Source organism: Pan paniscus, chromosome 8 (assembly GCF_029289425.2).
Source record: "Pan paniscus chromosome 8, NHGRI_mPanPan1-v2.0_pri, whole genome shotgun sequence".
In the NCBI taxonomy this organism is placed as follows: domain Eukaryota; kingdom Metazoa; phylum Chordata; class Mammalia; order Primates; family Hominidae; genus Pan; species Pan paniscus.
In genome coordinates, this window is record NC_073257.2 from 78,066,411 (window position 1) to 78,084,433 (window position 18,023).

At 35.5% G+C, this 18,023-nt stretch overlaps 1 protein-coding gene across 4 annotated transcripts in view; it reads right to left on the bottom strand.

Moving 5' to 3' along the window:
* Window positions 1-571: 571 nt before the first annotated feature.
* Window positions 572-18,023, bottom strand: part of CTNNA3 (catenin alpha 3) — a 1,760,513-nt gene continuing 1,743,061 nt past the window's right edge. For all 4 annotated transcript variants that reach the window (XM_034930662.2, XM_008955790.3, XM_034930660.3 and 1 more), the window contains one exon: window positions 572-8,743. In XM_034930662.2, the coding sequence (XP_034786553.1) occupies window positions 8,456-8,743 (288 nt within the window). In that variant the 3' untranslated portion in view covers window positions 572-8,455. The remainder of the gene's footprint in view (window positions 8,744-18,023) is intronic.

The window sequence follows — 18,023 nt, forward strand, 5'->3', positions numbered from 1 at the left end:
AATACTTAGAGACTGCATTTTGGGAACTTGCAGACTGAGACTTCGCTGTAGGTGTTCTGAAGTAGTAAGGGCCCTGAAGGGAGAAAATGATGTGACTGATGTTCTAGAGTAGATAGCAACAGCCTGTGTGACCCCTGGAAGAGGATCCAGAGGCTAACCCCATGGGATTCGTACTGAGAAAGGATTATCATCAGCCTAAAAATGAGGAGGCCAAGATGGATGTTAAAAACCCACCAATTTTTAGATACAAGAGCATTGGTAGAACCAATGGTATTCCATGACCACTAGGGAGTATGTGTTCGGACATTCTCAGAAAAGTTATTGATCATTTTCATAAAGTCCTAAGCTAAAGAACAACTCTTGAGCTACACAGAACTATTAAAGGCATGTCTAATGCCCAAGACTAGTGCCTGTATTAGACCAAAAATGCTCATTTAGACTATGAATTTAATTCTATCAGATATGCTTCAGATTACTTGTGTGCATGCAGTAGTTTGGAAAAGTGCCTTCCTGAATTATAAATACAAAACTGAAAGAGGATGAGAGTGAAGGTGACACTTAGAAACACATGGTTGGACTACTCAGCAATTTATTAATCTCCATTTTTTCATCCCACCCAAGAAATCCACCACCAAATGTCAACATAAAATATGTAGCCAATCTTTTCATTTTTATTGCTTTAACACACGTTTTAATTTTCAGTTGAACAAATTCTTAATGAGCTACAGAGTGACATGAGTTGAAATTAGAATAAAGTAAAATAATACTATATAACCAAAACAAACCCAGTGTTACATATGTGAAATAATGCAATTAAGAGCACAATTTAAAAAAATCATTGATTCAGTTAAACACAAAAGACATGCAGGGTCTCAAACAAGGAGTATTTGGGCTTCTATGTCAATGTCATAGGAAAGAGCTTTTTCTATTTCTGGATGAATATTTCATTTTTATTGATTGGCAAAAATACTTTAAGGTTAAATATGGACCAGAAAGGCTTACAGTATTTTTGCCAAATTTTATCTTTAGCCAAAGCACAAAACTGCTTTGAACTGGTCATTAATATAATGGGCAGTTCATTCAATCATATTCTGTCTCTGCAGAGCAGGGTGAAATGAACAAGCAAGATGGTCAGAAACACCTCAAACGCCGCTAAACTTAAGTTCCCAAGATATTGCTGCAATAAACATGACTATTATGAATTGGTTATTTTTATTTCATCTCAGAAAGTCTTAGTTTAAATCTGCTTTCATCCTAAATTATAATGTGCATATTACCTTCAGAGAGGTCACTACATTTAAGCTGTCAAAGTTGTTGCTTGTAACAGGACATAAAGTAAATGATTTTTTTCCCCCAAGTTGCTATGAAACTAAAACCATAATCAAAATGGAAAACAGGGGCATCTGGAAATCTTTCTCTGGAAGTTTTAATTCATATTTAATCACCCAACTTGCCCAAGAAAATTTTGTTTTAAGCCTCAATTATTAGGTACTAAATTGGGCATAACATATGTCTACTTCTGTTTTCAGGGACTTGTTAGTCACGGATATGGAGGAGAAACTATTATGCTACCATTTAGGTCTAAGGAAATTTTCTTTGGAGGGACTGTACCACATGAGAAAAATTTGCAAAATCAACAAATAGCACATCTTAACCCTGCAAGACAGTTGCTGAAATTCTCATATTTATATCCCTATGGACACAATGTATACTAACATGTAAAAATACAGCATTATAATGGTATAAGATTTGGCAAGCAATGGAACATGATTTTTATAGTAGTTTAAAATTAATTTTATGTTTAAATATTCAGGAAGGAGGATAGTTCTGTTTAACTGAGAGCAGGGGCTAGCATCTCTGACTTACTCCTTTGGTTTACTAATAAACACTCCACTACAAATCTGGTGTTAAAAGCCCAGGTCAAGGAAATCCCTTAGTAGAAGCTCAACTCTCAGTGAATACCACAGAGAGGTTCAGGTAATTTACACAGATGGGAAACTGATGTGACATACCTAAGGTTGGCCTGAGTCTGCAGAAGCTGGGCTGTCAGAATAGAAAAGCAAGATATCTACAGGCTTTTGAACTATTGATACAACTATTCAAAGGGGGCTTTAAATGTACAAAGAAGTGTCACAGACCTCCAACACCAAATAACCAGAACTAAAAATAACCATCCTTCTTGAAAATGCCAAGGAAATAAACTTCATAACTGGGAATATTTCATTTGAAATGAAAACACAAGAACTACTCTGCTAATATTAAGTAGCTTTTGTACATGTTCTAAATTGAAGAAACATTTAGACATAATTGTTAGAAATCTGAGCCTTTTTGAAAGAGAATTTTCTCCTTGAGGGCTTTCCTTTCCTACAGTTGGGAATAGGCACCATCATGACTACCAGATACATAAAAGTGAAGATCCCCAATATACACATCCATTGCTCAAACTAGGAATGTGTGTATTTCTTATGTGGCTCCACCATAAGAAATATCAGAAAGTCATTTAACTCTCCAAGGCCTGAGATTTGAAAGCCTATCCAGCAACATGGGCAAGAAGAGTCTAGCCTTCAGTCGACTCTAAAAAAGGCCATGTAATTTTAAAAGACAAAGTTTACCTGTATTCAGGCACATACTATGCACACGTGTGACCTCCACAAAGAAGGAAAGATGTATTTGCTACAGTTTGGGTAAATTTCAAATACAGGGAAACTTTATCCTACTACAATAATCCTTGGCCAACACTCTGCTGCAATCTATAATTTTAAACACAGTCACACGTTAGCAGTAAAAGAGGAAAGGATTGGTGTTAACAAATGGTATTAACCAACCAATACTGAAGATGGGCTGAAACAGGCATTTCATTGAAGCTTTCTTCTCCATGGTAATAAAAGTAATTTGGCAAAGGTTGTCCTCTTATTTCAGATCACGTAAATAACTTCCTTCCCATGTACCTGACACTCTACATTCAGTTAATAGAGGTGAGAATATTCAGCTAATTATATATCTGTCTTGAATGATGTAAAATATATATTAATATTTTAAAGCCAGTGAGACTTTGAGCAAGATTCTTATCCCGTTTAACCCTCAGCTTCCTTGTCTATGGAATGATATATATCCTATAGGGTTATTTGGAGGATTGAATAAGATAATAGTTAGCATTTAACACAGAGCTGGCACGTGAGGGCAAGGATCACTATTTGTTTTGTTATATGGTGTATCCTAAGAACCTAGAACAGTGCCTGGAACATCACAGTTGTTTAACAAATAGCTGTTAAATATATGAACTTATGGTAACCCAGATTGGCTCTAATATTGGGAAGAATTTCACCTATCATCAGTCAGGAGAATGGCTGAATTTCTGTTTCTCAACTTGCAAACAATATTACTAAATCATGCTCAAAATATGTGTAGTTCATCCTTTTGCCTTCGACACGACTTCACCAAACCACCAAGACAAGTGTCTCATTCTATCCTTAATACTTTCCTTAGGAGGGCTGCCTAATCTTCATAGAACCAAAAAACTCTCCCCTCGTCTATGAAAGCTAAATGCTTCTGCAACTACCCCTCTCAGACCCTTCCCTACCTCTGGCACCTTCTTTTTTGTTGTCCCTTTAGACTACTCCGTATCGTCTCCATTTTTCTCCAACTTACCAAACATATTGAATACCAATCCATGTGTTTTGTTCCCACAAACCAGTGGGGACTGCTAGATGCCATAATGCAGCCAGCAGCCATAAAGCATCTCATCTCAGAATAAAACTTAAGGTCGGCCCCACAGCCCATCTCTTGCCTGTGGATGGGATTCTGGTCAGATTGAGTTCCATTTGGAGACAGCTCTCTCAATTAACATTACTTTCTTTTAGAGTGTCCAGAAATGGATTCTATCTTGTCTGTTGGGGGGAAAATATTCACATGCAAGATGACTAGTGTTTTAAACTATTCTTTATTTTGCTTTAATAGAATGTATGTTTTTGTTCATATGAATTGGTTAAAAATGCCAAAAAGGTATTTAAAATTTTACTTCTTCTCTTTCTCTTTGAGACGACTAAGACAGCGTTAGTAGCCTCATTCAAAACATTTTTAACTACAACTAGTTGTAATAGCATCCATGTTTTCTTTCCTAATTAAAACCAAAATGCCAAAATAAAAACTCTCAAACTGCTACTGTTATTAGTCCTGGCTTATTTGTTTAGTGGTAAAATGGAAAATACTAATGCTGAACATATCATAATGGTATGGGCAAAGAGTCATAAAGAAAAAAATGGAATTTTCATATAAATAAAAACAGTAACATCTCAGGTGGCAGAAATTTTCCTACTTTACTTAAAAAGAATTATTAAAATAATATAAAATTATATTCTTTTTAACTGAAATATTTCTGACTTTACAAACAGAAAAAATGAATATTTGATTCCTAAATATACAATAGGCAGGCTTCTTGGCAAAAAATAGGCCAACAAAAGAAAGTACAGATTTCATTCAAATTCAGATTCTGGTGCCTGCTTTGCCAACCTAAAGAACTACTTACAATGAAAGTGAAAGAGGCTGTTTATTCTGCAATGAGTTCACAAGAGAATGGTGGATATCACCAGGAAAAGTCTCAGATCTTATTCCACTCATACTGCCACTATACAAAAATCTGTAGCCATGGGAACCACAATCTCTAGCACAGAAATGAACATTTGATACCAAAATTTAAGAATGTTTTGGGGAATAGAAAGACTAAAGGAATAATGTTGCTGGAAATTAAAATTCATAATTTTGACTAAAACTCTGTAAAATTTATTAGTCAATTTATACCTGGGATAGAGATGAGAGACAGGAGAGAGATATTTTTGGTTCACAGAAGAAGAGGAAAGGGCATTAATTGGAGTAATTTGCTGTGATGGGCAGTCCTGATTGCACTATTTTGGTAGGAAATTGTTAGCAATTAACAGAGGATACCTAGCCCAGAGGTGGGTGAGATGAGAACACCCTCAAAATGAAGGTTCAGGAAGCCGTTGAAGTCACTTACTCTGTTGTTACACATTAGGCTTTTCAGCCACTCATTATTTAATTTGAGGAGCATTAATTATTTGGTCTGAAGGCCCAAGTTGCGCACTTAATTGTATATTCACAATTTTAGCTTGAAATTGAAACCGACTGCCTTTGAAGCTAAAGGTGTTAAGAATGCCAGACTGCAAGAATGGGTGTCTCTGTGTAGCTATGGAGGACCTTATTCCCTGTACATAAGAGATTTTTATGGGGAACAAATATGTTATATTGATCTTATGTCAAAAGATTTCAAAGGCCAGAAGGCACACTTGTGAATGTGAAGGCTATATTGTCTTTTCTAATACATTTGCAATTTGCACTCATATCATAAATAATAAACAGAAAGGAATAATGAACAAATTAGCTTAGAAATTTAGTGTTTGAGTTTTTTCTTGACTCATTCAAGAACTATCCAGAAACTGACTTAGAAACATTTTACTTCAATAATTTTAATTTGTCATAAATTAAAGGGAATGATTTCTATTTCTCACTTTTTATATTTGATAAAAATCTTCAAATTTCTCTAATTAGAAGGCCATTTAGTGGATTATTATTTTGTTTTTTTTTTTTTAATTTTCATTCTAATTCCAGTCTAACATCTGGCAGGGATACTGGTGGGTAACCAGGGATGGAACTGCTCCTCTGGGTGGTAAACACCCCTCTCCTCCCTCTCAAGGAATGTTTTTCCCTATGTAAATTAACACAAATTGATTTCGTTAAAAAGAAAGGTGAGTTCTTATTAGCAGGATCAAGCAAATGTATTATCAGAGGAAGCACTAATCTCTGTGATGAGACATCAAAAGGTACATAGGTGGATCACCAAATTATCACTCTCATTAAGAAATTTCTGGCAATCCTCTGCAGAAGAAATACCTAAATATAAATGTGTCATGCTGATTAGTTTTTAACTACATAATGGGGAGATTTATTCATATCTTGCTGCTAGTTTTTCTTGCATATAAGCATTTGTTTTATCAGCAGGTTTGAATCAAACTAAATCTTGAAATGCTGCCTACTACAGGAATTCACTCAGGTGGACAGATGCCTTTTTCAGCTCTATGCATCTTGTTTTTATGTCACTATTGATTACCACAGCAGATTAACTCCTAGGATATTCATTGAGTTAAAATTTTTATTGTTTTATTTAATTATAGCTTGCTTTGAGCTAAGCTGAAAATCTGCCTGGGTTAAAGAGGAGAACTTGTTCACATCTCACTTTGGGTAAAAAGTCATTTTTATCAAAGAGATGGAGGTTATTTGGTAATTGTATAATTTCAAGTTATTTCTGTTCTTTTGGTGTCCAATACTGAATGTTCTAAACTCCAACATGTGGAAAGATGATGTTGGGTCCAGTGGACATTAGATTTTCTAAATGAGATGCTTATGATTCTTGTGAATGTGGCTTTAGGAGCTAAGATACACAACTGCTAGTTTGGTGATTTCAAAAAAATTTTCTATACAGCTGGTAGTTTGGTGATTAAAAGAAAATTCCTCTCCCCACTAAATTATAAATTTATGCTTCTATCTGGAAGAAGGATATACCACAGATGTCACTCGTGCAACATCTACACTTCTTAGAGCAGAAAATGATGGCAGTATTTCAATAAAAGAAAATCTCTATTTGCCTCAATTATCTAGATAATTCTGAAAAACAGAGTCATCTGAATTCCCTAATTCCCTTCTTCACTGCCTTTTCTTCTGGGCAGTGCACTCTGTTCAGAATAGTTATTGTAGGCCAGTCTATGGTGCAAAACAGGGAGGAGATTATTGCCTTCACCTCCTAGGAAGTTTTACACTGAGCTCAGGCAATCCAGCTACTTGGAAGATTGAAATAATTCATTACAAGAAATTTAACATTTCCTGCATAATTAATAATGACCTATTAAATAGATCCTTCTTTTCCCATACCATTATGCTTAAGATTCCACACATATCGTACTGTCAATCTTTATGCTTTTGTATGTTTCATGCATCCTTTTACCCAAACTGATTCTCCTAATATCAACTGGTATTGTATGTGTAAATTTTTTCTCATCAATCTAAGGTTACATCGTTGCTGAGACGACTCTCATCAATGGCAATGTTTTAGAAGTAAAAAGGTATAATATAATACTATTATGATAATGTAGAATAGAAAATGTTTTTTAAAGTCTGTGAATCAGAACTCTATGAATGAGAAAAAATGAAAACAAAACTTATAGACTCCAAAGAGTTTCTGTTAAGGACATTTTTGAAAGACAGAGAGAGGCAGGTCATCAGGGGAGAGAAAAAGAGAGAGAGAATGACAGAGAGAGGTACACTAGACTCTAAGACTATTATGAAGTCCATTATGAACTCAACTAGGAACGAACACAGTGACTGGAGTTGTAAAATGACCCCAGTGACTTTTATTTAAAAGAACGTTATTAAAATCACTCCAGCTTCATTGCCATTAACTGCTTCATAGTTCAATGGTACAGTTCATGCAGTTATATTTTACTCAACGTCAAAAGGTTTTTCAAACTGCCGTTTTCTTATTAATTACAATTGCAAGCTGATAAAAATGTATTTTTATGTTTGTAAAAATAGGGTCATACAGAACTTACATTTCTGTTATTATTAATACAACTCACTTTGGGATATAGTTTGTTGTCTCATTTTCCCAATGGGTGATAACTCTTCTTTCACATATGTATTCGGATAGGCCTAACACTCAAAAGTACAGAACTCTCTAACACATTGGAAACCCAAAAGGTGAGTATGTGGCATCACAACTCATTTTATAATGTTAAGAAAGCATTTTATTAATAAACAAGGTTGACCTTCAAAATCCAGCAAGTAGCCTGACTATTCAAATTTGATTAGTTTATAATGGATGTTAGCCTAATAAGTTGACAATGAGTACAGCTATCTAAAGATTAAAAGGTGGTTTTTTTGCTATGGCAGGAATCATACATTTCTGCCTGGTTAGGTGCCAGGTTAGATCAGATAAAGAAAGCATGGAGATTAAATGGGAAAATATTTTATAAAAGTCTTTTGTTTCTATTAAAAAACCAAGTTAGGAGCTCATGTTAGTGTTTTAATTCAAGATAAAGATGATAAGTGTACATGAAGTATTACAGAAAAACAGGACTCTCTGGCATCTCCTGTGTTTATGTGGTAACGAATAGTAGATAAGCTCTATGATGGGAAAGACTGAATGACACGTGATAATTTCATTCATTCAACAAGCAAATATTCCTTAACTATTAGGTGCTGACCATACAGAAACGACAGTGATATGATCCCAAATATATATTGCTTTTGTTGATTTAGCGCCCAATATTTTATGTTATTTGTGAGTTAAACACCAAAACTTAGTGAAATTACAGAACTTCTTAAGTGTAAAATAAAGTGTGGTTAGGCAGGATTTTGTCATATAGGCACTATATGCAGAATAGTGGTTTCAGTAGATTTGTCTTCCTCTAAATTCACTCATGACTTGCAATGGATGGATTTTTTTCTTTGCTGAGCCTCGTCTGACAGCTGCACATGTTTCCTCTGGCTTCTCTCTTTTAATCAAGGGTTTTTTTGCAGGAGCCTTCATTCTCCACATCACAACTGGGTGCCGGGGCCCAGCAGGACTCTGGATTCGGATGATCTTGGTTGAGGCAATGTAAGACATTTTCACTGTTTGCACTACAGCATTCATTAAATTTTTGGCTGCTTGGATCAGGGATGTGACACTGTCCAACTGTAGGGAAAAAAGAGAAAAAAGAGCTATTATTCCAGAATGCAATTAAGAATTTAAAGAGATTCAATGTTATAGAAGCTAAAGAATATCACTTTGCTTTTACCTCAGAAATTAATGAGTTAATCATTTTATCTAACTATACATAATTATCTACCTCAATCAGTACATCCATTTTTGTTCACTTATCTATTAATCTGATGCATCAATTGATCCACAATCTATCTTCTAAGATGATATCATAGAGAAATTAATTTCTTCCTCTTGGCTTTCAGTGACATCATATAAATTCCTCAGGGCCCCAATCCACATAATATCACAAGGCCACATGGTCACTCTTTTCTTTGTAATGGATCTTTCTATTTCCAGGAGATAATCCTGAGCTCTTTCTGTAAGACAGGATTATCTGCAATAAAATCTATAAATAATTTTATATGCACAACAATTGAAAATTCTCCTCAGGGAATAGTTTAAGATAAATATCATACATGCATGTAGGTATAGACATGCATATATACTACTCTCTTTCTTTCCCAAATAATTGCATCAAATAATTATTTCCCAAATAATTGCACCTAAAAGGGTCTCTTTTTCTTAACACAGAAATTTTATTTTATCCTGCAGTATTTTAAAATAAAATTGGGGCTCTATAATCAAATGAAATTGAGTTTAAATTTCTGGTCTGCCATTTGGTAACTTGGAAAAATCATTTAACCGTTTTTGCCCTAGTTTTTTTTCACTATTAAAAAGACAAAAAAAAAGCATGTCTATTAAAGGAAAAGCAATACGTGTAAATAAACTAGTAGAGTAACTGCCAAATAGTTGATTTTTATTAAATATTATTTCCTTTTTTGCTATGAAGACTGACAAAATTGCTTAATGGTAAAGATGCATTAATGAGATTAAGAAAAAAACATTTTTTCACATGATTCTGTTTTTGTTATATTTTCTGGTTTGGGTACACAAGCAATCTCAAGGAAAAATGAAATGGTATGCCTAGAATCTTACAAAATACCTTAGAACTGAGCTAAGTTGATTTTTTTTTTTTTTTTTTTTGAGACAGAGTCTCCCTGTTGTCGCCCAGGCTGGAGTGCAATGGCGTGATCTTGGCTCACTGCAACCTCTGCCTCCCAGGCTCCAGCAATTCTCCTACCTCAGCCTCCTGAGTAGCTGGGATTACAAGTGCCCACCACCATGCCCAGCTAATTTTTGTATTTTTAGTAGACATGGGGTTTCATCATGTTGGCCAGGCTGGTCTCGAACTCCTGACCTAAGGTGATCCACCCGCCTCAGCCTCCCAAAGTGTTGGGATAACAGATATAAGCCACCGCGCCCAGCCAGTTGATTCCTTTTTATACAACCAATGTCTCTTCCATTATTTTAGTTTGGCAGATTGTCATCCACCGCCAACTCATACAGGAAGATGTGCCTCCACTCTCACCCCTCTGTGATGTGTGCTGTCAGGATTGAGACCCAAACACTGGCTCTGTAGTTACTAAAATTCATCGCAGCTGCCTGGCCTGAGTCGTCTACCTTTGCTGTTCGAGGAGTCTCTTCTCATATACTGAATAAATGAGCAGAGGAAAGCAGTAAGCTGGGGTTATGTGCCTGGGGCAGTGGTCTAGCTGGCTGCTTCCTGGGAAAAGAATTTAATTAGCTCTATTATATGACAAGCCTGAAATCCTTGAAAAGGTAACAGCAAAAAATACATAATGTGAAAGGCAATAATACTTGGCAACTACACATCTTTAAGTCTTTTTACTTTTTGAAGCCAGAAATGTAAAATCTGTGCATGTGGCAGGAATGACAAATGTTTTACAAACATGAAAAAGGATTTCATGAAGCACTCAAATGTATTTTGGAGGACATTTGGAGCTTCTGAATCTGTATACAACTTAAAAAAATACTAGTCTTTGAATAGAATAGCACATTTGTTATTAAATCACTCCACAGACAGATTGCCAGTTAAAATCTGTCTTTTAATAATTAACAAAACCTCCTGGACTCCAGGAGGTTTTGTTAATTATGTTGATGGATTAATTATTATAATGGGTTTCCAATCCCACCACAGAAATAAGTCAGTTTTTCTAAATGGGGAGATAATAGGAGTACTGTTGAGAATCCTTGGTAATGCCATCGATCAAACATGAAAATATTGGGTTTGTCCCAAGGGTTCTGCACCATCCCAAAGTCATTCACAGAAGCAGGTCCCAAGGACCGCCTGTCATTCAGGATTTCACCAATAAATTTGGTCTTACCTAAAACTTGCATTATCCTTTCTTCCTTTTAACTCTGTAATTTTGTCTTATACACTTTGTATTTATTTCATCTCCTTTTGATTGTTTTTCATGTTGGTATCATCTATCAACCAGCAGTGTAGGGAGGATGTTGAAATTCCATTCATGTCTCGAAGTGTGAAAACTGGCTTGTCTTCTTTCCTCACTGAATCAACAAATCCCTGCCTGTGCTATTGTGATCTTTTATTCTGGCCTCTCCCAAATCCTGTGATTTTTAAAATCCTAAATGGTTATAGTAAAATCTTCCCTAGTCAACTCAGAAAAACCACCTGACAAATTATCCCTCTAGTTTTGCAGATGGATTAGGACAACTACTGAAAGAATATAGTTATTTCATGAGGAACTCTTGTAGAACACTCTATGAAGATCTTTGAGGTCTAAGAACTATGTGCATTACGATCCACCTACCAGCTACCAGCTAAATCACAGGCCACACAAGCAAAGCAATGGGCAAAGTCAAGCCTAGCTAACGGTAGAAAATTGTATTCAAGGCCCAAGCAGTGTCTCAGGCCTACTCGTAGAGAATAATGATACACAATGTAATGCCTGCAAAAAATTGTTAAAAATCGTTTTATCCAGGTCTACTTTCATGAAAAATCCTTTAAAGGAAAAATTCAATAGGATCTTCTTTGTAAAAAGGAAAGCAAATTTGCATAAGGTAATGCACTACTTTTAGGTCTGTGTTCAACTTATTTGAACAAAATTTTCTAAACTTCCCAAAAGTACCTGTGCAAGACAAGAATGTTAAATTATTCTAAATGCCTGGTGGAGCAAAACAACTGACTATAAAACTCAGATCCTTAAATTATTTTACTATTACAAACACTTTTATTAACTAAAAATTCTTCCAGGGAAATATAGCTTGAAATGTTTACCATAGAGGAGACTCTTTTTCCTAACATCTGGTAACACTCCTCTCTGATCTAGATGAAGTGTTCTTGACCAAGGTATCAGTTAGGAACAATAATGTCGTCTAAGTCCCTTGGAGCTCCTACAGTTATGTTTAAATATCTGCATACTGTCACATATAAACAGCTTCCTTTCCAGAAGAAGGACAATATTTTAAATAACTTTAAAAGAGAATTGTGTCCTAAGTTAAAGGCCTCTTTCCTATATTAATTTGATGTCTACCATTTGCCATGATAAATAGGAAGATGGTCATTCTTCCGATGCAGACATCTTGTACTTATTCTCATAACACTGGTATGGTTTCAAAATAACCGAGCCTGGGCTGGATGTGGTGGCTCATACTTGTAATTCTAGCACTTAGGGAGTCAGAGGCAGGGGAGTCACTTGAGCTCAGGAGTTTGAGACCGGCCTGGGCAACATGGAGAAATCCTGTCTTTATCAAAACTACAAAAAAAAAAAAAAAAATTGCCAAGCATGGGCATGGTGGCATGTGCCTGTTGCCCCAGCTACTCAGGAGGCTGAGGAGGGAGGATCACTTGAGCCCAGGAGGCAAAGGTTGCAGTGAGCCAAGATGGCATCACTGCACCACAGCCTGGGTGACAGTGAAACCCCGTATAAAAAAAATAATAATAATAAAAATAAAAATAACTGAGCCTGATAGTCTATTAATGTCACAATAAGCTGCTCAATATTGTCTATGCCCAAACATAAATCAATAAGTTCTGCCTCATTTTTTTGTATCTAGATGGATAAGTGATTATGTTCAATTAACTCTTATGCTAATTATGTAATGTGTTTTGCAAATAACCCTAATATGCCAATTTAAATAGAATCCTGTTAAATATTATTCTGTATCAATCTTACTTTTATTATAGTGTCTCTTCTGTGCTTTGTGGTATTATATGGTTTCAGTTTAACAACGGTACAAATTGGACCAATTCTACAAATGTTTACGGATAAAGGGCTTGCTCTTAAAAACATATCAATAGCCATTTACTACAAAAAGGTGGAGTTTAACAACAATAAAATACATTTTCTGTTTCCTCATAAAATGTTAACATTTTGTCCATGTAAGTAGTTTGTATAGAACACCTGGATCTTTTCTCAAAAACACTAAATACCTATAAATCCTTGACAACTATGTCAATTTGGAATGTCTGCTAGCAAACCCTTGCCAAAACCCTATTGTAATTAGTGATAGCTAAGAGGAATATTCAAAAAGACATGGTACATATTCCTTCTCTTGCTTTTGGAAGTTTCTCACAGAGATTGTGTCAAAACACTAGAATGCTTTCTACTCGTAGGACACTAGTCTAACTCCCTATAGTTTGGATTCAAGACTGTTACCAGACATACGCCTTACATGAGGATTCTAAGCCTACGTGAACCTCACTTCCACTGGTGTGGATCTCACTTTCTTGCACCTGGTCTGTCACCTGGGAAAGCAGCTTCCCAATCACAAGGCAGTGTGAACTGCCATGCCAACTGCTTCTTCTGAGACTCCTGCTGAGAGAAAAACCTGATGCTGCTTGGAAAGATATATGGTCTGTCCAGTAACCTTTTTGGTAAATTGGTACCAAATGTAGCCTATGATCTTGAGTCTCAAGGTTTACCTGAATTCAAAGACCCCCTGGTGGATGTTGGTCCTGCACAAAAGCAATTTTTGAAAGACAAATGTCAAGAGTTTGGTTCCAAGTGTCAGAAGAGCTTAAAATAATTGCTAATATCTATTATATGCTGTACTATGCTGTTGACATAAAGTAACTCATAGCAACCCTATGAGGTAAGTACTATTATTATCTTCATTTTATGGATGAAGAAACAAAGGAACTGGAAGGTCTGGTGACTTGCTCAAAGTAACACAGATATTAGATAGTAGGGCTGGAACTGGAACCAAGTAAGTCTGGTTCTACCTTGCGTTTTTTCTCATTACATAACCCTGCCTCCAAGAATATCCTACTTCCAATATGTGATTATTTTTCGATATCAAATAGTTAAATAAATTATACTAACCTTAACAGAGTGTCTAAAATTTTAAAGTTGACTAGCCAACAACTCTGCTTTTAAGAAGCTTGCTCTTATTTTTGTAATGCATGTTGCTACCAGGAGCAATAGAGTATCTTATTTGCCAATGCATTTTGTTAGGATTGTGGTTTGAAAATGTATATACTAATTTCCAAGTTGTGTTTCTTTGGAAGAGCAAATAGAAATACTCAGTCACCCTTATAGGCCCCAAACCATTTAAAGACATTTAGATTAAGACTATTTCATAACAAAACATTTTTAAATTTTAAAATCTGGGTCTCAATACACATATCAATAAGGCAAAGAAGAACCATAAACAAATCACATTATAGGTTCTAGGACATGGAAGTACATAACATTTATCTTTAAATCTTTTAAATGTGTCAGTATAAATACAATCCTGATTAACCAAACTTTTTTTTCTTATTCTCCAATAAAATTAAGTCAATTTGTTTGCTTGGTTTTGTAAAAATAACAGGATTTGATCCTAGGACTCCAGAGTTTCTTCTCAATGTAGTTATTTTTAAAGTTGTATTCGTTCGTTTACACACTACTATAAAGATACTACCCGAGACTGGGTTATTTATAAAGGAAAGAGGTTTAATTGACTCACAGTTCTGCATGTCTGGCAGGGAGGCCTCAGGAAACTTACAATCATGGCAGAAGGGGAAGCAAACACATCTTACATGGCAACAGGAGAGAGACAGCAAACAAAAGCAGGGAAAACTGCCTTATAAAACCATCGATCTCGTGAGAACTCACTATCACAAGAACAGCATGGGGGAAACTGCCTCCATGATCCAGTCACCTCCCTCCCTCAATATGTGGGGAATTACAGGTCGCTCCCTCACACTTGGGGATTACAATTGAAGATGAGATTTGGGTGGGGACACAAAGCCTAACCATATCAAAAGTAATCAGTTAAACTATTTGGAAACGAAGTTAGCATAGGTAGTGTCAAAGGGCATATGTATATGTAATGGCAGATTACAACTGACAGCATAAACTATTTCTAAAAAGACTTAAGGATATTTGTAGTCTTTTTAACTTATAGGTGCCATTTGCACCTCAAGATTGACCTAATGGTAGTAGTTTTATGCCACAGTAAATGCTTAAATATATTTTCTTTAACCAAAATGCATTAACTTATTCAATGTTTTTATGATCTACTCTGAAAGTCTCTTTTAAGAGCTAATTTTATCCCAATACTGGCTTAATACATTCTTTTGTTTCTGAACAGATTTTTAAAAGAATGGTTGGCATTGAGAGCATTCTCCCTTTTCAGATGCATTCAAAAATGCTAAACAGCCAGGGTGGCTTCACAGGCAAATCAGATAAGGAGCTTTGTTAAATCCAGGCAAAGTGGTGTTGCATCTCCAAATTGAAATTGTCAAGCTTCTAATTAAATTGAGAAGGTAGTTCATTCTTTGGATATGAAGAATCATTCCAATGGGCCACTGATATAATTGGCACAGTAGATTTGTCCTTTGTCAATGTTCCGTTAGAATGTGACAACAAAAGACAACAACTTAAGTTGAAAGGGGAGAAATCAATGCATGAAATAACTAAAAGAAAAGTAAATGTAACACTACAGAACGGGCCATACATAAAAGGAAATATGACATTTATTCAGTTATAATGTTGTCCTGTCAAAAAGCATCTATAAGATGCTTTTTTTCCTAAAGCTAATTTTTTTCTGAAGGAGATACTCTAGGCCAGAAACATTTTATATCCCGTAAAAAGAAATAATCACAAACAATGCCAATTCAGGTGGCTACTCAGAATTCCTTTTACTTTTATTTAAAATGACCTATTATAAAAATATACATATTGGTAATAATCCTATTATTTAGCTATCCTTCAACCATGTTGACTTAAGGCAAATGCTTAGCTGAAGAACCAATTTTCCAAAATATTACAGCCCTAATTAAACAAATTCAGAAAAATTAGTATATTCTTTCCCATGTAGAGCCAGCAAGAGTGGGTTAGGTATGGCATGGTTCTCTCAACACCAGTGTTTCAACCTTAGCTTCCTCTTCTCAGCACCATCAATCAGGACACTGAGATCTGCCCTCTCCATAGCGGGCTGTATAATAATATTAAACCCTGCATCTTGATTAGGCTTCAGGATCTATGAGCTAAGAGTAACAAAGCACCAGCCTCCATCCTTGATCCTACACTTATGTCTTTCTTGACCATAAGCAAGGAACAACTAGGCTGCGTGAAGCTAAAAGGCCAAGTGACATTAGTTTTACAACCCATGCAGAGCTTCCAGGCCACAGATATTTTCACGTACCTATAATTTTCAACTCTTTCAATCTCAATCATTCTACCATTTTGATAATATTTGGCAATATTTAATATTTCTTAGCTCACTTCTCTCTCTACTACAGATGTCTTGCAGAACAAAATTATCAATTTCCCTAACACTGAGCCAACAGGTGACTGTCTACCATTTTTAGAGAATCCCCTTGTATTAGTTTGTTCTCACGCTGCTAATAAAGACATACCTGAGACTGGGTAATTTATAAAGGAAAGAGGTTTAATTGACTCACAGTTTCACAGGGCTAGGGAGGCCTCACAATCATGTCTTACATGGCAATCAAGGCAAGAAGGAACAAAGTCATGTCTTACATGGTGGCAGGCAAGAGAGTGTGTGCAGAGGAACTGCCCTGTTATAAAACCATCAGATCTTGTGAGACTTATTCACCATCATGAGAACATCATGGGAAAAACCTGCCCCATGATTCAATTACCTCCCAGTGGGTCCCTCCCATGACACATGGGGATTATTACAATTCAAGATGAGTTTTGGGTAGGGACACAAAGCCAAACCACAACACCCTCACTGAACAAATTAGTTTCTAGATAAATTAATGGTCCCCAACCTGAAACTAACAGAAAATGCATCTGTGTGTTTTTAGCTAATTCTTGTATCCATTCTACCCAAACACTAGTCTAAACTTCCACTTTCATCAAACCTCTAGCCCCTCATATTCCCACTTGTTCTGCAGATTACTTCACTTACAACAAATATGAAATAAGCAAACAGACAACAACAATAAAATCGAAACAGTAAAAATGAAACTGTCCCCAACTTCTATCTTTCATTCTTATCCATTTCTATTAAAATGAAAATTATCTGGTTCTCTTCCTCCCTACCTTCTTGCAGACTTTGCACATTTAATAACTTCTTTCTTCTAATATATCTTTTCTTTTTTTTGAGAAGGGGTCTCGCTCTGTTGTCCAGACTGGAGTGCATTGGTGTGATCTCAGCTCACTGCAACTTCCACCTCCTGAGTTCAAGCGATTCTCATGCCTCAGCTCCCCAAGTAGCTGGGATTACAGGTGCATGCCACCATGCCTGGCTAATTTTTCTGTTTTTAGTAGAGACGGGTTTTCACCATATTGGCTAGGTCAGTCCCCAACTCCTGACCTCAGGTCATCCGCCTTCCTTGGCCTCCCAAAGTGCTGGGATTACAGGCGTAAGTCACTGCACTTGGCTCTTCTTCTAATATATCTTTATTCTATTCCTTTCTACTGACTTTTTCACTGTAGTATATAAGTGTTTATAAAACCATATCTTAAAACATAGCCAGACTTATTAAAAGGTTATCTATTATCCTAAAACTATTTTCCTCACTTATCACTTCTTAAGCCATCTGATTCCTTTCATATAAATGCTTCCCCTTTATATATATGTATGTATACACATATATATAAAATGACACATATATATCAAATATGTGATAGGATATATAATCAGACATCTTATATATTAATATGTAATGTATGCTAGATGTATTATATAATATATAATAGATACTAAATATATAATAGATTACATATATGTTAAATATATAACATATATGTGAAATTTTTCAACTGGTAACCCTGCATAACTGTTTTCTTTCAATCAAATCACATTTATCAGATCAATTATTTCTCATTCTTGAATGCTTAATTACATATAAATATCACAGTTTATCCATTCTACTATTAATAGGCTTTTAGGTAGTTTGGAGCTACTTAAAATATATAAATATAAAATA